General features: G+C 43.0%; 1 protein-coding gene across 4 annotated transcripts in view; it reads right to left on the bottom strand.

Moving 5' to 3' along the window:
* The window catches only part of LOC116945055 (unconventional myosin-Ib-like), a 105,735-nt gene that overhangs the window by 66,878 nt on the left and 13,779 nt on the right, over window positions 1-25,078 (bottom strand). For all 4 annotated transcript variants that reach the window (XM_076071475.1, XM_032959157.2, XM_032959146.2 and 1 more), the window contains exons 3-4: window positions 24,580-24,695; window positions 16,690-16,784 (exon numbers count right to left, since the gene is read on the bottom strand). In XM_076071475.1, coding sequence (XP_075927590.1) covers window positions 16,690-16,784; window positions 24,580-24,695 — 211 coding nt within the window. The remainder of the gene's footprint in view (window positions 1-16,689; window positions 16,785-24,579; window positions 24,696-25,078) is intronic.

Genomic DNA, 25,078 nt, shown 5'->3' on the forward strand with positions numbered 1-25,078 from the left:
ATATGCATTGTCCTTGAAACTGATTGGTCCACACCAGAGAAGCTTTCTTTTGAGCCTCGTCTCAATTGGTGCTCGACCAGAGGACGCCAAAAGACGTACAGCTCAAAGACAATGCCACTATCAAAGTAATGAAGGCTCGGGGTAAGCACCAATTGAGACGAGGCTCAAAAGAAAGCTTCTCTGGTGTGGACCAATCAGTTTCAAGGACAATGCATATATTATCAGAGTGTGTTTTTTTTCATTTTGACCACAAGTATTGTGGTTAATGCAGACATGAATCCTTGTAAAAAGGTTTCAGTTTTGTTGCCAGAAAAAAGGGGAAAAAATGGGAAAAACCCTATTATACTTTGGTACTTGCAAAGGAGGTCTAATGCTGTAGAAGGTTTAACTTGTCAGTTAAGTTTTGATTTAAAGCTTTCGTGACTGCAGAGATTCATATTCTTGGTTCTTTCGGTAAAGTCACCACGTAGAAGGGAAACAATAAAATAATAAAAATATAAAACAATAAAATTATCACGACGTTTCGACTGCAACACAAGCAATCATCATCAGGTGTGAAAACCACAGCAAGCTCTGATAAATAACTTTCTGTTACAATAACCATATTAGCATTGTTAAAAACAACTGCGATGGAGAGAAAAAAATGAGCATGTATGCATCACTATATTATATGCGGGCAGCTGACTAATCTACAAAAAATCAATGCTGTGAAAGAAAGCCTCAGTTCTGTTGGCCCTGCATTGATCACCCTCCTCTCTGTTACCATATAAGGCCTTTCTTTGGTAGACCCAGCCAATACCAAAGTTGCCATATACACTGAAATTTTACCCCAGTGCAGAGGTTAGATAAAGGCATGTCTGAGGTCCCATGTGGTTCAATAGCTCCGGGAGACTGGGCTATGGGTGCAGAGGGGGTGGGAGGCTGAGTGGGAATGTGGCTTTGAGGGAAGTGTGTGGGGGGGGGGCATGTGAAGAGAGAGAATCATGAGTGAGGCAAGGTGAGAGAAACAAGAAAATGGACTATGGAGCAAAGGAGATCATGAACACCCTGGGGCCAGCCTGAATAGCCCCAGCCGTTGGGCACCGGAATCACAATAAATAATGGAAATGACACAGACACTCCTGTAGTTGTGACATCATCTCCATTTGTTACAATCCGTTGCTTTTAGAAGACTGGCAAAAATAATGCCTGTCAAAAAAACACACTTTCTGTCCCTAGTGTTTCTGCAAGCTTTAAGGGAATGTTTAACAGGTGCCCACAATAGATTCCTAGAAGGTTATTACTGTATAAAGAATGAATCTTGCAGAAAGTGCAATGCTTAAGCAGAATGATTCAACTCAGTGGAACAAGGATCTTATATATTCAACATGAATACCTTCAACTATAACTGAGGAAAACATTCTTGGAAAAGTTATAATGGTTGCAATATAATTAAATTAATTCCCATTTTTTTTTTTCCAGCTGGTTTCCTTCCAAAATAAACAGCCCTCGTCCATAGTAAGACGAGCTTCAGAGTCAAATAAGGATGTGGCAGCATATGGGACATGCAATACTTGGCCAAGTGCCAAGCTCAGCTTAACCTAAACATAAAGTCGTTTGTGCATAAAACCCGTCAGTCAATTGCACTGAACGACTGAGAGAATATGGATCCTATGCTTGTCATGAGATTCGCTTGAGGGGATTAGATGCGTAATTGCATAGCCTCCTGTCCAACGTCATGGGGGGGTGGCTGTAACGTGGGCAAAACGTCTGCAGCATTGTTTCCCAAAACAGAGGCCACAATGTGCCACGCCCATGGTACAAATTTGCCGTGAAATTCAAAATTGGACAGCCCTGGTGATTTTATAAATGCATGGCAGAGGGTTCGTTGTTTCACATGCAAAAAATATAATTGCTCTTCTTTGGTTCTTTCGGTAAAGTCACGTAGAATGAGAATAAAATAATAAATTGACGAGACTCGTCCTTCACCTGATGAAGGCCGCTTGTGTTGTGGCCGAAACGTCGTGAGAATATTATTGTGTTATTTTATTTTATCAATTTATTATTTTATTCTCATTCTACGTGACTTTACCGAAAGAACCAAAGAAGATGAATCATTGCAGTCACGAAAGCTTTAAATCGAAATATAATTGCTGTTGCAAATGACACAACTGGTACTGAACATTAACATACATTGAGCAGGGCCATTAAAAGCAAGCACGCAAAACAGTTTAAACACCATATAGACCACAAATAAATTAGTTTAACTATCGACTAGAGGTCTTTAAAAATATATATATACAACTTTTCTTTTTAACGAAGGCTGGGAAATATCCGATTATTTAAGTAATCGATTAAACTACCACTTAATGGTTCGATTACTTGACAAATTGCACAACACGAAAATTGTTGGGGAAAAAGTCTCACCTCTGTTCCCACATGTGCCACTGGATGGGAGGCGTTAGTCAGGGCTTGCCGATGTCATCAGCAGCCTCACGCTGGACGTGGCGTGTAGGGGTCTCCTGCCTTTGATGAGGCGTGATGTGTGGGTGGGTGGGGGGGCAGCCTGTCTTAAAGGGGCCCAAGTAATCGACCACAACAAAAGGTCGCCGATTACTTTCCAGCTCTATTTGCAACAATATAATTATCAATCAGTTCACATTTTATTCCTCACAGTTGCTGCAATAAATGCGCGCACCTCTGAGTGACACTCTCCCATGGAGCGTATATGGTAAAAAAATATGTTTACATGCGTGGGGTGCGTAATCTATTGAAGGAAAGGACTCGCCAATTAACCATCCTCCAGGGGGCACATTTGAAAGATCTAAACATCGCGTAGGATTAGCAGTGGTAGCGAACCAGCATAGATCACCGTGTGCAATGGTGAATAGTTTTAACTGGCAAAAAGACCGAAGAGGACAAAAGCAACACGTCTGGATCAAATGCGGTGCGAGGCCACCCTCCGTGTTCACTCGCGATAATCCAGAAAATATTTGAAAGCACCCACGTCCATGGTATTCCAAGTACAACGGTAAAATGCGAGTCGTAGCACGTGCAGAGGGCCAACAGCAAGTCGTCGACGATTCCAATGCCAGCGCCAGTAGTGACGGCTAACGGGACGCTGGTTCGCTGAGCAACCGGCCTAATGCGTGAATGTGAACTTAGTTCCGCACGAGGGGCGCTGCTCTGCTATAGAGATCGGGTTCCACTGAAAGCTGGAGAGACGATAGCCGCACGTTTGCGATTATTTGGGTCATAAAAGCTTCTGAAACAAATCCACGTGACAAAATGAACTTGATTTTTTGTTTACCTCTGTTCTTGCATGCAGTTGTACCGATAACTTTTGAAAATACTGCAAGCAATAATGCAAGCGTAAGTTGCGTCTTTCATCGCAAGCTTAACCAAACAACGAGGCTGCTGGTGGAACGGCCTCCAACTTTACAGAGCTCTAGAGGGGCCTTTCTCGAGGGTATTTTGATTTTGGCTTACAGTTCCACATTGCCCAGATGTCTTGTAAGGTACGAATACCCACACTTTATCTCACCAAACATGACCTGTCCATCAACTAGCCGTGGCATACCCATTTATCCAGCGGTCCCCAACTTTTTTGGCACCAGGGACCGGTTTCGTGGAAGACGATTTTTTTACGGACCGGGGTGGGGTTCATCATTGGGTCTTTCCCCCTTTTCAAGGAAGCTCTCCAGCGACGCTTTGTTTTGTTACTCATTGTGGCTACTAGGGGTCAGAGCTTGTGGGCTTACTCATTGTGGATACTAGGGGTTAGAGCTTGTGGGCTTACTCATTGTGGCTGCTAGGGGTTAGAGCTTGTGGGCTTACTCATTGTGGCTACTAGGGGTTAGAGCTTGTGGGCTTACTCATTGTGGCTACTAGGGGTTAGAGCTTGTGGGCTTACTCATTTTGGCTACTAGGGGTTAGAGCTTGTGGGCTTACTCATTGTGGCTGCTAGGGGTTAGAGCTTGTGGGCTTACTCATTGTGGCTACTAGGGGTTAGAGCTTGTGGGCTTACTCATTGTGGCTACTAGGGGTTAGAGCTTGTGGGCTTACTCATTGTGGCTACTAGGGGGTTAGAGCTTGTGGGCTTACTCATTGTGGCTACTAGGGGTTAGAGCTTGTGGGCTTACTCCTTGTGGATACTAGGGGTTAGAGCTTGTGGGCTTACTCATTGTGGCTACTAGGGGGTTACAGCTTGTGGGCTTACTCATTGTGGATACTAGGGGTTAGAGCTTGTGGGCTTACTCCTTGTGGCTACTAGGGGTTAGAGCTTGTGGGCTTACTCCTTGTGGCTGCTAAGGGTTAGAGCTTGTGGGCTTACTCATTGTGGCTACTAGGGGTTAGAGCTTGTGGGCTTACTCATTGTGGCTACTAGGGGTTAGAGCTTGTGGGCTTACTCATTGTGGATACTAGGGGTTAGAGCTTGTGGGCTTACTCATTGTGGCTGCTAGGGGTTAGAGCTTGTGGGCTTACTCATTGTGGCTGCTAGGGGTTAGAGCTTGTGGGCTTACTCATTGTGGCTACTAGGGGTTAGAGCTTGTGGGCTTACTCATTGTGGCTACTAGGGGTTAGAGCTTGTGGGCTAACTCATTGTGGTTACTAGGGGTTAGAGCTTGTGGGCTTACTCATTGTGGCTGCTAGGGGTTAGAGCTTGTGGGCTTACTCATTGTGGCTGCTAGGGGTTAGAGCTTGTGGGTTTACTCATTGTGGCTGCTAGGGGTTAGAGCTTGTGGGCTTACTCATTGTGGCTACTAGGGGTTAGAGCTTGTGGGCTTACTCCTTGTGGCTACTAGGGGTTAGAGCTTGTGGGCTTACTCATTGTGGCTACTAGGGGTTAGAGCTTGTGGGCTTACTCATTGTGGCTACTAGGGGTTAGAGCTTGTGGGCTTACTCATTGTGGCTACTAGGGGTTAGAGCTTGTGGGCTTACTCATTGTGGATACTAGGGGTTAGAGCTTGTGGGCTTACTCATTGTGGCTACTAGGGGTTAGAGCTTGTGGGCTTACTCATTGTGGCTATTAGGGGTTAGAGCTTGTGGGCTTACTCATTGTGGCTACTTGGGGTTAGAGCTTGTGGGCTTACTCATTGTGGCTGCTAGGGGTTAGAGCTTGTGGGCTTACTCATTGTGGCTACTCGGGGTTAGAGCTTGTGGGCTTACCAACACTGTGACTGAGACGAGTTCGCAGTGCGGGAAAGAGGCGCGGACGGAAGTGGTGAATAATAAAATAATGGGGGTGGGCCACATCCGGACTCACCGCTCTCACCTCCTGCTGCTGTGCGGCACGGTTCCTAACAGGCCACGGACCGGTACCGGTATCGGTCCGTGGCCCGGGGGTTGGGGACCCCTGGTTTATACCACTGCATGGACAAAGATGGGGGTATTTAAGGAACTTTGAACTGCCAAGCATTGGGATATGACCAGCGACCTCTGGATTAGAAGTCGCATGTGCTATAACCATTACACTGCGGCAGCTTCCTCTTGAGAAAGAATCTTCATAAATCACAGACTCAAAATAAGAGTTTCTAAAACTCAAAAGAACTGCATATTTGTACTGTGTCATAGAACACTGCATTTGAAAAAGCAAAATGATGTATTGGCTCAAGTGGGCATGGGGTGGTGCTCATCTCATATGGCAAAGCTTGGGCCTGTGGTGAAATTCCACATTCATGTGGCACTATTGGTCAATCACCACTTACAACTCAAACATTACTGAGTTATAGGCGGATATATGAAAAGGTTGGAAAAGTGAACAACTATGTATATAGAATGACAGTTACACCACGCAAATAGGTTACTCGGTAGAATGAAGTTCAGCCACTTTAAACGTGGGAAAATCCTGGCTGTTGCTTGGAAGTGAGCGCATGCACGCAAAATTTAAATACATTACTCCACGCGAAAAGTTGGATTTGTGATTGAAATTGAAATATAAAATGATGAGAGAGATAGAGAGCTTCTCGAAGCTTGGGAAGCATCTGTTAATATGCTAATCCCCATGTATTTAATAGATTATTTACGTGTTTACTTAAGGTAATCATGAATTACCTGCGAAATGTGCTATTCACGAGCATCGCTGGAACATATACCTTGCGAATAACGAGTGAATACCGTACATACATACATACCATGCACGAATACAGCACTAGGCGTGGGAGGTTATATGGTCAAGGCAGCCGGATGTGATGCTGGAATATGTTGAGGTTCTACTCCTACTCAACATGCTTACCTGAAAAGCCTTTGTCTTTCAGGTAAGCAGCATGGCAAAGGCACGCCACACAATGTATTTTCATCGCGGTCATCACCGAAGACGGATTGCAAGTACCGGCCCGAGCGGAGCTCGGACTGCCAACAACCAGTGGTACCATGCGGGCTGGGTGCAGTGCCAGCCCTACAGGATAGGGTGTGTGGGGAGGTGGGGGCGGCTACGGGAACGGGGTTTCACGGGGCCATGACGAAGACGATGCGGCGGCGGCGGACGACGACGAGGAGCAGGATTGAAGTGTGCACGAGACGCCGATAATAAAACCAGGGTTTTAATCGGCAAAATCGGGTTTAATTCCATTAAAACCAATGACCCGATTTGTCGGGCAAAAAAAATCGGGTTTTTTCCCACCCTTGGTACGTCTGAGTCTCCGTTTGAGCCCACTACAAATGCATGTAACATGATCTAATTTCATTTGAAGCTAAGCATCTGCTGGAAAGGAAATGAAAGGGCGTTGAATGCTTTATTGCTTTGTCAGTCAACAACGAGGCAATCGTTATAGGTGAACAAGCAAGTGAAACCATGGCTACAGACAATGTTGTACACAGACTGAATGGATTTGCCTGACCTGTTATGTGTGTTCTACAATACTCATTGCTTCCCAACTTTATGCGTTGTTCGGCAATACAATTAAGATTGCCTTTGCTACTCTTGGTGGTAAAATGTTTTGAAGATCAGATGCGAGTGGCCGGTTAACCAACTTTATTTTGTGATGTAAGATAAATTGTCCTGGATCGATTTGACTTTGTACAATTATGGTAAAACTGCTTTTTCCAACAACAAATAATTAAATTGAGGGGGACAAAAAACGTTTCAAATAGTTGTGTGCAACATTGTTTTTGTTACAAGTGAGTGGTTAAGCATCTTGAGCATACACACCTGCAGGTAATTTGTTCAATAACGGTTACTTTTATGGTCTTTGCCATAAATTCCATCTGGGTTACTGACTATTGTGGTCCTTTGCAATAAATTTACCACAATGTCAGCTTCATCCGCATGTGATGACGTCGTGTTGCTCCTGCACTGCCTGCAAGTGCACAGCACCACGCTGTGACTGCTCCCAGGGCTGTCCAGCCTGCACTATTATTCGGTTATGGTGAGGTTTCTCTCATCATCATTTACAGGTTTGACCACCGCTCCCGCTTCGTTGAGTTGGGCAGCTGCCCACGGGAGTGTTGCACTTGGGCTGTGTTTATATTCGTTTTATTTACTCATCTAAAAATATGTAACTTTATTTTACCAGGTAAGGCCCACTGAGCTATATTGCGCTTTTTCTGAAGCGTCTTGGGAATTAAGTATAGCTCAACGAAGTGGCTTTTTTCACGTGCAAATTTATAGCAGCCAAATACTGTAAACGCATGTTTATAGTATAAATGTGGAGGTAAAAACCAGATGACTCCACACAACCACAAGAACACGCAAACTCCAAATGTAGAGGCGTCAAGGTCGTTATCAAACCCACGACCTCCAGTATACCAGGCGAGGTTAGTTAACATCTTGCCACCGTTATTTATCTCTGCTGCAAATAAAGTTCTTCGCTGCTTCTACAACATTTGTCCAAGTTATTATGCATGCCAAGTGCACAAGCAGCTCGCTATTGATATGGAAACTAGTCACCGTATATAATTGGTAAAAATGACTTTGAACATATTTTAATACAGCAAGTTCTGTCCTCGACATTTGTGCAAACCTTGTCATGATATATTTTCATCCGTTCCCTACCTTTTCATTTCACCCATTATAAATGGAAATGTAAACCTTGGACAATTGACAGGAAATTATATTTCATTGATACCAATTCAAAAACTGCACGTTGAAGTGAGGCCCTTTAATCGTATGCACAGTATGTAGGAATATCTTATAATTAAGCAGCTGAATCAAACAGATGCTTCCTGATCCCTGTGAAATTGCCTCCATTTCCATGCATCGAGTGCAAATTTATCATTTTTTTGGTTTTGAGTAATGCCATGTGTCTGTGCCGTGGGACCCTACAGCTCCAATATGGGTTAGGCTCAATGCCAAAAGTTTGCAGACACCCTGTAATTGCAGCAGTAGATATACAACGCTGAGCAGTGGTTAGTGCACGCCTCTCATCCGAAGACTGGAGGCAAAGATCGGTGCATCATGCAGGGGACAACACTTCAGTGAGGATCTGATGTTTGCTTTCAGGAGGGTTCTGAGTTTGTATTCATCTGGGGGAACAAAAAAAAACTGGAGAGCTTTGAGAAAACTCGCAAGTGCTCAATGAGGAGAGGATACTAAAACTCAACAAGCAGGTCTGAAATCGACTTGCTGCAGGCAACGTGTTGTCTCGCCACTTGGCAACACACGTCTAGACATCACACATCCATAGACATTGCACCTCCGATGATCACGGCCGGCTACGTTACGGTGCGAAAGAAGTTCAACATACTGTACATACATTGATTGTCGTGCGAGGTGAACTGCATGCACCACCCAACCCAGTCAGGCAGATAGATGGGAAATGGGAGCCGAATCCAAAACAGCGATTAAGAGCGCACAGGCCACAGAGAGAGATATATAATGGCAAGCCTTTGTTTCACCACTAATTCTCGGAAAGTGATAAGATTGGTCTTTTGTACCAGGGTCACGGCAATAAATAAATAAAAACAAGCACACGGTGCTTGTTTTACAATGGCAGGCAAAGCGAAGTCTGATGGACTAACATTTGGGAGTTGGTTGAGTCAAAATAAAGGTATGTTAAGTAATCCCATCATTCTAACATTCCTTATTTCAAATGAAAGCATGGTCCACTATTAAGCATTGGGGTCCGTCCATAAATGACGTCACGCACCTCGGGGGGAGGGGGGTCAGACATTTGTGACGATGTGTGACGAGGGGGGGGATTTGAGAAATGTGACGTCACAAAAAATGCGCAACTTTATAAATAAATATAGACAACACGTTCTACTTAATTAAATAGACTTAATAAATGTTTTCTCCTACAACATCAGAGTGCAGCGACATATTAAGTACGTACTACAATGACAATAGTTTAAAGCGATTTGAAGCATGTTTTATATTTTTGGGGGGGGGAGCAGAGCTTTGTGACGTCATATTTGAGGGGGGGTCTGACTTTTTGTGACGCCGTGTGACGAGGGGGGGGGGTAAAAAATCGTCCAAAATCGCGTGACGTCATTTATGGACGACCCCTTATAATACAGAGGTCACATCTATATCTGTTTTCTTTAACATGATAGGAAATATTTTACATAACGTAAGTAAAAGTTGCCGAGTTATTAAATGTTAAAAAGGTTTCCAAGAGATGTGTCTATCTGCCGGTGGATGAAGTGTTTTCCCCATGTTGATGCTATTACTGCTCAGGCTGTTTACATTTATTTGCTTCACAATGTAACACTTTTAAAGTCATTCACGTACAATAAATGCAACGAATTAATCCAGATTTTCACGTTAAAAAAAAATTAAGGAAGGAAAATTACCATATTGTTGGGTGCAACACAAATCAACAGCCGAATTTCCAATGGGGGTGACACTTTTGAGGAAAATGTGTTTAATTGCCATCTTAAAACTTCTTCTTTGGTTCTTTCGGTAAAGTCACGTAGAATGAGAATAAAATAATAAATTGATAAAATAAAATAACACAATAATATTCTCACGACGTTTCGGCCACAACACAAGCGGCCTCATTCTACGTGACTTTACCGAAAGAACCAAAGAAGATGAATCATTGCAGTCACGAAAGCTTTAAATCGAAATCTTAAAACTTGGTGCACGTGCAGAGTCTGTGTTGGCATCAACGTTCATGTGATGTAATTTGGATTCTTTATTGCATGTCCCTCCATCTCCTGCAGTGCTGCAGCATCGGTCTTGCGGAGAAGAGTGACGACTTTAACTCAACGTGCCTTGCCACGCGCGGTGTGCGTGGTAAGGCAATTATACTGTCCGATCAAAACCAATGTTTTTTTTTTTCACGTAAGTAGCCATATTGCAAAAATAACATCACTAGACTGCCACTCTCGTCCTGCTGGTGGGTAATTGCCAAAGCTGTAAAGCTATTCCCAAACTCAATGAATCACTCGCAGCATTCGATTTCAGAAATTTTATTCGTCAAAAAAAATGTGTTCAACTGGAGCATTTTTATTTTAAATTCTAATTTAGTTCTCATTCTAATTTTCCACGTCACTTTATAGTTCTCCATAGGTTTTATGTTTAACATCACCTATCCCTCCCAATCAAAGAAGCTTTGTAGAACGGTCGATCTTTGGATTTCTTTTTTGCCCAAATCACTGAGTAATGTTGCTATTTGAATGAAATACGAATGATTGCCAATGGAATCGATTCATCAATATACATTCTTAATCTCATGGATGCGTACAACCATGAGATTAAGAACCAATGTTTCCTGATTCGCATGTTATGTTTTACTAGCCTTTTGCCCGTCCAAGGACGGGTGTAGTGCAGTAAATATGAAACTTGCAGGCGAATATCAGACCGCGACGTGATATATTCATTGCATCAATTCGTGTGCAATTTGTAAGGCCGCGGTGACACAGACTGATTTCATTTAAAGGTCATAATCCCTTGTTCATCATGACGTCCTTTTGACTTCTATGTCTCAATAGCGTTACGGAGATCGCCTTTGTAGTGAGAGTTATAAGTTGACGCTGAATTCGGGGGGACGAAGCGCCTCGCCCCCCCCCCCCCCATGTGGAATGATGTTACCCGTTAAATTATTGTTAACGGAGGGGGGGGGGGGTGTCCATTAGGAGGATTATTAATGAGGGTGGCTGATCGACGTGGAGTGATGTCACGCGCGTTACACACCGACATTCTTGGGTAAATTTAGTAGTCATTTGGTTTGCATCCCACTTGCAGCCACTACCGTTCAGAACAATGGTAACAAATATAATCAATTATTGAATCTAATCACGACGATGCGTCGATGGGTAGTGAATATTTTCACCCCTAATGCCCAGAGAGTACCCAAAATGGGGGGGGGGGGGAGACATTCGTGCTAGTCATAGATCAGTAACCTACTTGCTGGACTGCCACTGGGAGACACCTTGTGGCACAGCAGAAGAGCATCTCGTTCCTTGCATTTGACAATATTCTCTAACACCATCTCAGAGCTGCTGAACTAAAAGGGCATTCACCACCACATCTAGCGGCCAATTGTGGACAATTTTGAAATATCAAACTGCACATTGATCTATTGCTGGATTGTGCACGATTTAATTTTCATCGCAATCTTGATTTCATTATTTTGAGCTAATCCCTCATGTGCAAGATGAAAATATTTGTCCATCGATACAGATGTTCATCAAAGTGGCCCGGTGGTTAAGAGATAATTCATTGCATGTAATGCCAGCAATGCGCCAACACAATTGCGATTCTTCTGCCTTTTGAATAAAATATGAACTCCGACTCATTCCGTTTCGAGTAAATCGTTCTTTTCACCTAACCAATGACGGACATTCTCAAGCAATGCAATGGACAATTATGCCAAGTTTCACTGTGGTTATAGCACATGGCTCTGGCTTGTAAGTATGAGGGTTCAAACCCCGGTCGGAGGTCAAGCCAGCCCTTCACTCCTCCAGGATTGAAAAAAAAAGCACCGCTTTGTGGGAGGTCAAAAGCTATCAAGTGAATCGACCGCTCTCAAATTAATTACATTTCCCCCAGTGTGAGCAGGAGGTGAGTAACCCCCCCCGTATAATTTGAGTAAGAAACTACTTTCACTCTTTTGAATGCGCAGGGCTTGCCGTCAATATATCACTGTCAAAATATCACCGCTGTGAGCATCGCCCTGCGGAGACATTTGGTCGGAGCGGGTAGTGCTAAAAGGCACGGCAATCTCAAAGCAATGCACACTACACTAATCACATTGCCCTTCTGTCCGTTCAACTTTACTTTCTGTCCACTTCAATGGGTTCTTCTTTGGGTTCCGCAAACTGGCGAAAGTGGCAAAGACGATTTTACTGATTCCAGGACTTCAGGGTGTGTTTTTTTTTTCTCCATAAATTTACTCAGAGGTCAGATCAATGTAAACCTATTGTCACTGTGGCTTCTTAGCTGTGTGTGAATGGCACCAACATCTTCATTGACATACAGTATACCAAGCCACTTAATGACATACTGGATATTCATATTCATTGACATACAGTATACCAAGCCACTTAATGACATACTGGAGCCAAGCTTCACTCATTAAATGTTCAGTCTGAAAAGTCAAGAGATAAGGTCTATGGTCAACGTTTATCAAAGCAGAGATCAGCCTCCTCTGTGGTACATGTAAATTGTCTCCCTTTGGCAAATATTTCTTAGTAAAAAAAAATTGTGTCAAGTAGAGTGTTCAACTCTATCAAGTGATCTCATGAGATCAACATTTTCCCAAACAGAAAGGTGGAGTTACAAAAGTAGATTAAAGGACGCGTAAAATGTCCCAACATTTTTAAGGTATCGAGATAGTATTGGTAAGAAAAAAAAGTAGGTTTGTTTAAAGCTTTCGTGACTGCAGGGATGCATCTTCTTGGTTCTTTCGGTAAAGTCACGTAGAAAGGAAATAATAAAAATAAAACATAATATAATACAATTCTCACGACGTTTCGGCCACAGCACAAGTAGCCATCCTCAGGTGAAGAAACTGAACTGTCGGAAAGACAGCGCTCCAATGAACACCGCTAAGCTTGGCAGCGTATTTTAAGCTGGCTGGGAGGAGCAGAGCGCCTTGACAAAGGAGGTTACATATCAACAGAAGAATTTAGCATTGAAGTAGCTGTGTTAATGTGAGAGATTAGCAGGATGTTAAAGTCAGAAATTAGCATGTAACTGGGAGATTAGCATGATGTAAGTGTGAGGAATTAGCATGTAACTGGTCACGGAAGTAGCTATGTTAAAGTCAGAGTTTACATATCAACAGAAGAATTTAGCATTGAAGTAGCTGTGTTAATGTGAGAGATTAGCAGGATGTTAAAGTCAGAAATTAGCATGTAACTGGGAGATTAGCATGATGTTAGTGTGAGGGATTAGCATGTAACTGGTCACTGAAGTAGCTACGTTAAAGTCAGAGTTTACATATCAACAGAGGAATTTAGTATATTGACGCTAAAGTACTGCAACTACCCAACTATCATACAATAAACTGATGTGAAAGAACTAAATATAAACTACTAAGCTGAGCTACTAACAATAAGTCATTATACATTACACTTCTATGTCGCAAAAATTATTATAATATGCCTCCAACTAATATTTTTATTATAAACTGCCATAGACAGGACGGCTGATAGATTATTACTGAATTTGCAACATTATACCCCACTGCACATTTCAAGCCACAAATGTGGATGTGTTTACGGCAATAGGATGATGAGCTGCTTCAACATGTGGTTAGGGGCCGTCCATAAATGACGTCACGCACCTAGGGGGAGGGTCAGACATTTGTGACGATGTGTGACTAGGGGGGGGGGGGGGTTGAGAAATGTGACGTCACATCAAAATGCGCAACTTTAAATAAATATAGACAACACGTTCTACTTCATTAAATTGACTTTTAAAAAAATGTTTTCTCCTACAACATCAGAGTGCAGCGCCACATTAAATACGCACTACAATGACAATAGTTTAAAGCGATTCGAAGCATGTTTTATTTTTTGGGTGGGGAGGGGGGGGGTCTGACTTTTTGTGAAGCCGTGTGACGATTGGGGGGGGGTCAAATCGTCCAAAATCGCATGACGTCATTTATGGACGGCCCCTTTAAATCAATTCTGAAAATGGAAATCCACCATACACAATACGAATACCTGAACTAAACAACTGTTTCCAACACAACACGAATCTCACTTTTGTTGAATCCGCCTAGTCTTTTCTAAAATGCCCGTCCTACGTGTACACGACACTGCATTTATTTCCACTTGACCGTAGTTTGTATGAAATCCAATTGCACAGCAAATGTGTGCGGCTTTGCAAAAGTGTTGCATTGTTACCCGTTTAGTTTTGAAATCCTGTATGAGCCTTACTTTCTAATCTCAGACATACACAATTTCATCTTCAACACACCGGTGGGCTAAAGTAGTGAACTAATTGTCTTTTGTCAACGTGACACTTTTTTTGCCGATTGGCCGTGTCGGGTGGTGGAGGGTTACGACACATTTTATAAATAACGCGATCTAACCCAAAAACCTTCATTGTGAAAAACAACACCGCCCAGCGTCTCAAATGCAACCTCGCTCCCTGCACGCACGGCTTCTGAAGGTTACTGTACGTTCGAGGGTGGCGCGGACACGCATGGGCGAAGGCCTGTGTCTGTGTGAGCTACACAACAAACACTGACTGAATGGCTCCCACAGCTCCTTTGACTGCCCATTTGGCAAACGCAACGCATGAACGGGCTGCAGCCACTGCCCCGACACGCACGTGCGGCATTGCAGCGTACGCACTCGGGAGCCACTCAGGTCTCTCTCTCGCTCTCTCGCTCTCTCTCTCTCACACAAAGCAAACGGTAGCGGGGGAATGACCGACAAGGTTTTCTCTCGAACCCATTCACGTGCGGGTTGAGCAACTGGCCCATGCAAGCGCGCTGTTCCACGGACAGAACACTTGTCCGAGCAGAAACTAGTCAACTAATATATAGACGGGAGAAGAGGTTGTGGGTGGGGGGGGGGGCATTCCTATACATGCGTGCAATGTGCACAGAAGTCATGGCAAATGGTGCCACCCAAAGCAGGTGAATCATTATTTGCATTCCACGAGGTGATTAACGTGGTAGCCTCTTGAGCTAACAAAAAAAACGTTCCACGAAAGTAAAAAAAAGGACCTGAACACAGGATAGTAAAAAAAAATAGCTTTTTTTGCCAGGATCTATGTCCATCCATCCATCTGTTCGTCTGAGGACATTTCACAAGTTGTCAATGGGAATAACGAATCCCCTCGACCAATTGAAAAACAACTTACTACGCAGCTTAGATACATCATTGCTCAGATGCGAATGGTGTTTTAGGCAAGGTGGGTGAAAGAATATTCTCAATACAGCATTTTTACGAGTGAAGCAAATGTCATTCTGTGCTCGACCACAAACAGCGCACGTGTCAAAATGCGTGCAAGCGAGTGAGTATAGATCGCGCATTCCTCACGTAAATAACTGTCTCCATGCATGTGCGATTTTGCATTCCCAAGCCTTTATATAGTTGAATCCAGCACACAAAATGGAGTTCCCCTTAGTGGACTGGCTTCCAAGCTTGTTATATAATTTGGACATGACCGAATTGCATTTGGGTCGTGCTCGTGGCGGCCGGCTTCACTTACAATCACCGGGTGGCAAAATGAACTCCCTGTAAATTACCCCCCGCAGGATTTATCATATTTTCATTATGGCCTTCAGAGAAGGACTCTCCCGCCATAAGAATGATGGAAATTCCACCGCTGCCTCGGAGCTGCTAATGTGGACGAGCACTTGAGCACTGAGACACTTGTGACTTTGAAAGTCCCATGTGATCACTGAGTCTATGCTTGCGAGATTATAGGAATGCATGCCCTTGAACAATGGCCACTCATAAATTCTATTTAACAGAAGGAAATGCCAAATCACAACGTAGCCCTGGGACATTTGGTTATGGAAGCCCCTTGGCAAAGAATGTACAATCATCATATGCTGCCAACAGTTACATATAGTTTTACAACAGTGGGTGCTTTATGCGCCTATATAACCTGGTTGAGACTCACATTTATTAGGTTTTAAACAGAACAGTACCACCTTCACCTTTCGCATTCAATACAGAAAATAGACCCTGCTGTTATTTCCCACCTTGAGGTGGCATTACTGCCACGGGCTATACACGACCACAGGCCCACATGGACGGTAGGGACTTAAAACTCGTTCAAAAGTTTAGCAGTGCCAATAGCCTCAATACATATTAACTACGTGTGGAAAAAGGATCTCTGGGCCATAGTCATGTTCAATTAATTGAAAAGTATACCCTTAAAAACCGGTGTTGTAAACATACTATAAACACATGGAGGAATCCGTGTTATTTTACATGTTTAAGTGGTGAGCTATGTGGTCAGCCTGCGATGCCCCCAACAAGAAATGTATTTAAGATCCAACAAAGGCACAACCTGGTTGCTCCTTGTCATACGATCACACATGGGAGGTGCTAGGTGCCTCCTCCATGGGCGTGAGATGAAGCAGTTCCCCGATTGTAACTCCGGCGAAGAACAATCTATCCAATCGGATTGCCAATCATTGCCCAATACAAGCTTTCGAAGGAGGCAGAAATGGAATCTATCGAGCGACTCCAGACGTTTTCCAATGGCTTCAAAAACTCAGCATACAGCTGTGAACCCAATCCTTTTTATTTTCAAAGTACCACTAATTCATGGATGGCCCTTCCAATGCCTGACCCACAGAAGAGGTCTCGCTGGAATGGCACAACAACGTGGGTCCAGATGCACAGACTCACCGGTCTTGCCCGCTCCGCTTTCTCCGGTGATGAGAATACATTGGTCCTTGTCAGCGTCACGAAGTGAACGGTACGCCTCATCAGCAATTGCAAACCTGTCACGGCAATACAAGACGGCATAGCAAATTGAGCATCTCGTTCTGGGCATGGTGTTAATGCACACTTGCCGCGCAATGAGGTTGGGATTGGTGAATCACACAACAGATTAAGCGGTGCAGTAAGTAGGCGTCTGATCTATGCGTGTCGATTCAGTGCGAGCTTCTTGTTTGTGGAGATTTTATTTGGACACTCTGCTTCTTTCCACGAGAGAAAAATACTCACACCAGGCACAAGTATGAATGCAGCTTACTTCGTAAATACAGATAGTTCCCCAAGTTACGATGGTCCGACTTACGATATTTCGATCTTACGATGGCGATAGCAACGACGGACAGAATCTCGGTGAGTACAGTACAATATGACACGGTACGATACGTTAAATGCGTGCATGATACGTAGCTTTACCGATTTCATTTTAGGGTTACCGCGATAAGATACGTTCAGTGCATGTTAAAAGTTTTTTTTATATATATAGCAGATAGGATTGTGTCCTGAAAAAACTTTCTATTAAATTGCAGGTCATATAGGTAGGCTAAGAAGTCACCTTGGTTTTTTTACTTAACATTTTACCGTGCAATACAGTATTGCAATTAATAAATACATACAGTATATAATTTATACAGTACGGTACTGTAAATTGCTCTGTTTTGCTAAATTATCACCATTCTTTAAGACTCCTGGGTAGGCTAGGCCATCTTCGACTTACGATATTTTTAATTACGATGGGGTCGTCGTAACGCATCTCCATCGTAAATAGAGGACTACCTGTACTAGTTGTTATACTCCGGACACGACTAATATGTGCAGTGACACAACTGTACAACAGCAGAATGTGTATCATCGTTACCATCAACCATGGTCGATCCGCAGCAGGACCTAGGTCTCTCAAAGCTGCCGCCACCTCTGACTATCCTGTGATATAACAATCCACCTTGTATCTGCACAAACTGATCTCATTGCTCCATCTCCTCAGTTAACATCTTCTTTGATGCATATTGAACCATCTGCCATATCCCTAATCGCGCCCGAGCTTCTCCGCATAGTTTGGATGATGCCATTCACCTGCGTATGTTCTGTAATCCATGTGTTCCTCTCTCTGTCTCTCAATGTAATTCCAAGCGCGCGTCTGTTCAAGCTTCCTTATGCACTTTTCAGTATTTTCACGAATGACCATGTTACTGAACCACAAGTCAAAGCAGTTCGTGCTGATTTAAAACTGTCTTCTGGAGCCACATTGGTGCATTACTTTTCATAATCAAGTTTATTTTTTCCAAAAGCACTCCAACCTGTTCTCATCCACCACTTTCTTTAATACATTTTTAATTTGCAAATGTTGTGTTTGATGCTATACATTTGCAACTGCAGCACTTGACAGATAACTTAAATGTTGCATGTATTTCCTTGTTCATTTACTTGTAACTAAAAAAAAACATGGCTTGAATAAGGATTTGTTTCAGTGGTCCCAAATAGCTTAGTCCCAATACCTTCTCATCGTCCGTATTTGGTTCATCCAAGTTTGCAATGACAACAGCGAAAGTGCATGATGAATGTAGATTATTTCGTTTTAATCTCACTTAAATCAACACATGATGACACAAATTTGAGGCTTTCATATATAAAAAAAAACATGGGTCAATTGTAGCAGTGGGATATTTTGCATGCACGTGTTAACGCTACCAGATGGGAAGAAGGTGGATAAAAAAAAAACTTTCTAACCGTATAAAACCGCCGTCTTTGAAGTACGAGATATTTACGGTCTTCTGAGAGCCTGGGCCATTCTTTAACGAGCGGCACTAATTCACCTCGACATGCATGGGCACTAAAGCTACCAATTATTGTGCAGGTCTCATTTAAACCCAGAGAGGTCATCAAGGCCCGCTCGGAAATGATTACGACCCAATCAGTTGTCGTCCACCTACACGCGCTCGGTGAAAAGTTCTACTGGTAACGCCCCCCGCCCCGAACGAGCACCTCGACATTTCAAAGGCATCGCTCTTGCCTTTATGCCCTTTGTTCAGCCCTGCAAACGAGCGGAGATAGCACGGGGAATTTGCCGGACGAGCCCAAGGTCAAGAGTCCAGGCCTGCGTTAGGACGCGACGGTGGCCGTAAAGATGCACGGCGCGCGCGTGGTGCTGCTAGTGGCGCCACAGGAGGAGCGTGGAGTGGAGTGGGGGGGGGCGAAGTCCTGGGTTGTTATATTGCCGCACGTCGACGCACTGTGTTGCTCGCGTCCCCAGTGGGCACTCGCCACACCTGATGATGATGATGATGCTGTTTGCCAACCTTGACGCAGAGGTGCACGCTCAGCTCGGTGTACGTAACTGCGTGCCTGGCGGCATTTGTAGAATTGCGCCGTCGAATGTTACGTTAAGTAACTGCTTTGGAAAAGTAAAGATACACCTATGCAGTTGTAATAATAAGGCAATTAAAGACAAATGTGAAGACCGTCCATTGTCAAACAAGCGGTGCTCATGTCCATGAGTGGTGCTCAGCTTCAGGTGTACATTCCACATTCCCATGGTTATTAAAAAAACCCATTGCTGCCTTTTCACAACGTGGTACTTTCTTTACCAACACTAACAGAATGACGTGCCGAGTTGAATACGGTACCACATACGTGATGTGTACAAACTAAATAACGGAACAGCATAATTGCTGCCATCTCTGATACTGTAACTATACACTTTTGACAATCATGGTTTTATTCGCACCATTCACGGTAGAAATAGTGTGCTCAAACATTCACGTATGACACGTAACGGAATTATTGGTGAAACGTGCCATTTACCGTTCCGTGAAAAATATTTTGCAGCACAGATGATCTGTGCCACAGTTCTCGAAAGGCGTTCGTTCACTCACTCTCCCACACCTCGCACACGAACGCAACTATGGCATCACGGGAGCATGGGCACAGATGGGGGGCGCGGGGGGGGGGGCAGGGACAAAGTGCCTCTGCTCTCACCTACAACCACCCATCCTCACCAAAGTGCTCGCCATAAATGAACCACAATACGTTTCTGATATCGTCAAGGAGCATAAAAACCATCGCGCGAGCTCCAGTCATTATCGCAGCGGCAGCAGCTTTTGATCGGCCATCGAACAAAGACGGTCACAGCATCGCGCTCTTTCAGATGCACTTCTGCGGCCGTCTGGAACGCTCTTCCTTCAGATATTAGGAAGCTACTGGGAGCTGTGACACTTTTAAACCTGGATTCGGAAACTAATTTCTTTAGAACTGGTCTTTGTGTTTAGTTTATTGTCCTTCGCCTGCACCTCCGATTAGCACGGTTGACTACGTATGGTGCGAAAGAAGTTCAAAATCTCCATATATATAAAAGGCAAAGTTGTGATTATGTTGTGTCTGTTCAAAATGTTTAGCGTACTTCCCGACATGCAACAAACTGGAAATTTGCCATGTAGGTACTTTCCAGACTGTACACCATGCAATTTTTTTAAAAATACACTCAATAATGCATCTATTTTTAGCAGGGCAAGTGAGCTGTGACGTCAAATCTGTCACGTGACCCGCGCACGTGGAAGTGTAACGCATTGTAGTGTAGTGGTTAGCGCCACGCTACGAACCCGGCGACCCCAGTTCGATTCCCGCTCATGGCCACCACTGGTGACGATTATTTGAATCGGTCCTGGGCCTAACCTAGGTCGACTCAGCCTCAAACGAGTAACCGGTGTGGTGTGTGAACATCGCCACTGGGGAGACAAAGGCGGCCGGGCGTGGTGGATCCAAGTCCCGGGTAGTACAGCTAGTACATACATATATGAGGCTCTGCTAAGTGACACAAATACTGAGAATATACCAAACTGTCACTTTACAGCTCTAACCAATCAGCCTCCTTTGTGCCATAATGTCATTCTATTGCCATTAGTTATTCTAATGACTACCTGAGATGGTGAACAACTTATCTATTTACAGTCAGTCTTTTCATTTCCCTGATCCAATTTATACAATAACAATGAAAAAATTAAATTACTATAAACGTAAATCAAATGCATCATATTGACCGCTAAGAAATATAAGCGGGCTTGGGTGGTGCATATCCCGAGGAGAGATGGCGGCCAATGATCGAGACGGTCATGGAGTGGCGGCCGAAGGTGGTAGCACAGATATTTAGTGTGCTGATCCTAAAGGTGCGTTGAAAAATTTGATACTCCGACTGATGCTCCTGCTGTTGTTATGGAGTGACTCATGCAGCCAGCTATGGCTGCAGGGTTTGGTGGTACATGTTGTTTATGTCGTTTATTGTGAAAATTCGGTCACAGTTCCTATGATCACTGTTACATTGCTTTCATGGCTTTATTTTGGTGATTTCGAAAACGTTTTTTGGTGGCCATGTTTGTTTGTTGTAGTACGGAGTTAGACTGATGGCCTTAATCTAAGTTGTCTTGTGGTTGTTGTTGTTGTTTGACTTGCATCCCACTGGGATTTTTTTGCACACAGCGTTGGTGTACGGTTCTTTTTTCAGGAATATTTTTGCTCTTTTTTTTTCATGGATTTTCTGTTTTGCACAGTCACACATATTCACTTTAAGATGTTTTCTTGTTCGTGTTTTAGTTTTTTTGTTTGTTGTGGTTGCACCCGATTCAAGAGCCGAATGGCTCACAGGGCTATATACCAAATAAATGAAACTGAAAACTGAAACTGAACTCATGGACAAGCCCATCGAGCCAAGTGGCATTGCGGTTAAAGTGCATGGCTGTCACTTGGAAGGATAAGAGTTCAAATCCAGGTCACGGGTCGAGCCAGCCCATCATCATTCTGGGCTGAGTACAATGATAAACACTTTGTGGAGGTACAGAAATGATTGTCTCATGGAAAGACTGATCCCCGTCAGAGGACTGTGGAATTATATCACTGGCTCTGGATCACCATCGATTATGAGCACTGGACAATTTCACATTTGATGTCCACGTTGCTGTTCAGTGATTTCCCCGTGAAAGATAACAATTGCGGCCCTCTGTGAAGTCACTCATTCAGTCATGCTGGAACTAAATCTAGCTACCTCAAGAAAGGCACTGGGTGAAAACTTTGCTTAGCTCAGCATGAAGCGTATGCAGGCTCGTGGAGTGGTAAATGTGCTGACAGAGCCCATGGGTACGTGCTCTTTGTGCATTTAATTTATAGTCTCGGTGTTATACAATTCCAAAATCCTCACACAATCAGTGAGGAAAAGAAACATCCATTAACTTTCAGACAGAACAAGTAAATATACGCTTTACACGTACATTAACAGTTTCTAAAATGACAATATAACATTATGGCATTGAGAGTGTTGGCTGCTATACATTTCCACATGATAAGCCACTTCTCAATGCTATCATTTCTGGCCAGGTCTCTTCTGTAAAAGAGCTTTATAGCTCAGTGGGCCTTACCTGGTAAAAGAAAAGAAAAAATATTTAACCTCTTCAGCTCTCAGGAGCAACAGCAGTAAACACACTTAATTTAATAAAACACTTAATATGTAAACCAACGCAGAAATGAACCACCAAGAATCCCCACATTGTCAGTTTGCCAGCTTAGGAGGTCATTACCAGGCCATGTCAATTGGTCTGAAACGTGACTTTTTTATGGGACTTTGAGTCTTCCACAGAGCAGGGCTTGCGGCTGTGGTCCAGGGGTAAAGAGAGATTTCTCTATAGAGAACTGTAGAGGATATCCCATGTGAACTGAACTTGAGCTACATTAGAAGTGTGTGTGTGAGCTACTTAAAATGCAGAGACCAGGAGGTAAAAAGTGCATGCAATAACAATGCTCAAAGGCCTCTATCAACAACACAGCAAGGGGAACAGAACGGTAAGGTTTTCCTGGAGAAACTCGATATTATGTTGAGCTTATTTGAAGGTGATGTTTGTTGGGCATTGTGTCTTTTATGTCCTTGTCAGTCCCTCTGTGTCTACCATACAAGGAAGGCATTCAGAATTTACGCTTTTCAGAAGTGCTGCCACCCATTGAAAATGTAAACAGGACTATGCTGGTCGTGTGTTTGCTGTCCCGGTTGTGTGCACAGCCACTATAGTTGGGAAATTGAATGACATGGCTTTGAAGTGGAAGCGTTGGTTTTCAGACACGTGATTTCTTCAGCAACAAAGAAGATGAAAGAGGTGATAGATAAAGTGCTAAAATTATGGATTCTGATCCGTGGGGTAAGCATGCCGATTATGCTATGGAGTCAACTTAAAAAAACATTAACCAAGGAGGTGGAGTCAAGAATTTTAAAAAGCTCCGTGAACTTTTCTGCGATAAACACATTACCTTGCAAGCAAACGACCAACCCCTGTGGGACCCTACATATGGTTGTAATTAGCGAAGGAATTAGATTTTTTTTTCTTCGTTCTTTCAACTATGCAGTCTCCTGTCGAATCATGACTTTAAACGTATGGCAATAAAAATGTAACAAAAAAAACACAACCTAGTTTAACACTTAGGATGTACAAGTGACCAGATTGAATACATGTGAATAAATACCTCGTGATGAGTACCAATAGTGCATACTTTGTGTTGGTCTTAGTGCTGCAGTGCAATGGTCTCACTATTCATATAGGAATATCCAATGTTCCATTGCATCGGTCGTTTCAAAATAATAAATATACATTGTGGACCAATGATGCAATGTTTTAACCAACTAGCTGTGATCATCAAAAAACGAATTTGTACATATATATTTTTGAATGAACCTTTTCCCAAAGAGCATATGCAGAATTTACTCAAATAATAGCATCTACAGGAAGTCTGGTATACAGCACGTGTGAATATTTACCCTCAACACTTTCGAAATATCACAACTCCCCACAACCACCTGCGCATACATTACAGCACCGAGTTTCAAGACTACGCATTATCTTGTTCTGTTGCTAGACGAGAAATAATCACAAACCACACATGTAACATTTATACAAAGCGACACATATCAGAATCTGAATATGAATTTATACTGGAGGAATCCGATGAGCTATGAAGCTGTTTTTTTTTTCACACATGTCCGGTCGGGCCGCGGGTAAGAACGTTACAACACCAAACAGTACAAAAACGCGATAGCAGTGCAAAGTACAAGAAAGGTGAACAAAACACCCAAGCACAAACAAATACAACACTAAACCATCCCCATCCGACCAAACAAAGCCCACTGAGGCATTAACATAGTTGTCAAAAGTGACCTGGCCACAAATTATAGCTTAACAAAGTGGCTTTTTACGTGGACATTTATCGCAGCAAAATAGCAGCACCACACAAATGCTTTGCCCTTCATCTTTTAATTGGTCTGGTGTGACTAAGTTTCGTTTAAAGCAATGCAAAGAAAGTCTTTGAAGAGACTACATCACTTTTTATCCGGAAATCCCCCACATTAATCCACCAAAATAGATCTCTTACAATGATTGGATGATATAAATTCATTGGTGAGACACTAACAATAAATCTTTGGTGTTTATCATTATCTGCAAATAACTCCATTGCCAGACGTGTTATTGTGCTCCCAGTAGAAGAGTGTAGAATTGACAATTTTACTTTTATAAGGAGTAATTAATAATAAGCAATAAAATAGGAGACTCATAACCTGGAAAAAAAATATTTTCTATTGCGTTTTCATTCAAGAGACGTGCGTTTTTCAACCTCAAAAATGCAACCACCTACGTCGCATTTTACCTTCTCAATATAAACATTTGTAAACTCAATTTATTATTTTATTATCATTCTACGTGACTTTACCGAAAGAACCAAATAAGAATATCCCCCAGTGCCTGTGAGACGATGAGAGGCACAGTCGTGGATACTCACACATGGGGGCTGAGCTCGTAGATGTTCCTGTTGCGATACTCCTCCACTTTCTCCGCGGAGTAGATAGTCAACGGCTTGTAAGGGTTCACCGACAGGACCACGTTCCCGATGTACGTCTGTCAGCGGGAGGGAGAAATGCATGGCAATTAAAATGTCCCGTGCCTTTTATGAGCATGGCCACTAAGGCCATTGTCAATTAAGGGAATTATACCTGGAAGTGTTCGAAGGAGGCGTGCAATGCTTTGCTGAAAAATCATTTCTGACCCACTGTATTTTCTAAACAATGGCTTATTATACTCTTTGGTTCTTTCGGTAAAGTCACGTAGGTAAAATTTTCATAATTAAATAAAATTTAATCAAATAAAACAAAAATGAAAACAACTAAATTAAATCATTTATTTTATTTTATTAAATTTCATTTAATTATTACATTTTTACCTACGTGACTTTACCGAAAGAACCAAAGAGTATGGATCCTTGCAGTCACAAAAACTTCAAA

The sequence above is a fragment of the Petromyzon marinus genome, chromosome 2, assembly GCF_048934315.1.
Source record: "Petromyzon marinus isolate PM22_M1 ecotype Great Lakes invasive population chromosome 2, UKy_Petmar_22M1.pri1.0, whole genome shotgun sequence".
NCBI classification, from domain to species: domain Eukaryota; kingdom Metazoa; phylum Chordata; class Hyperoartia; order Petromyzontiformes; family Petromyzontidae; genus Petromyzon; species Petromyzon marinus.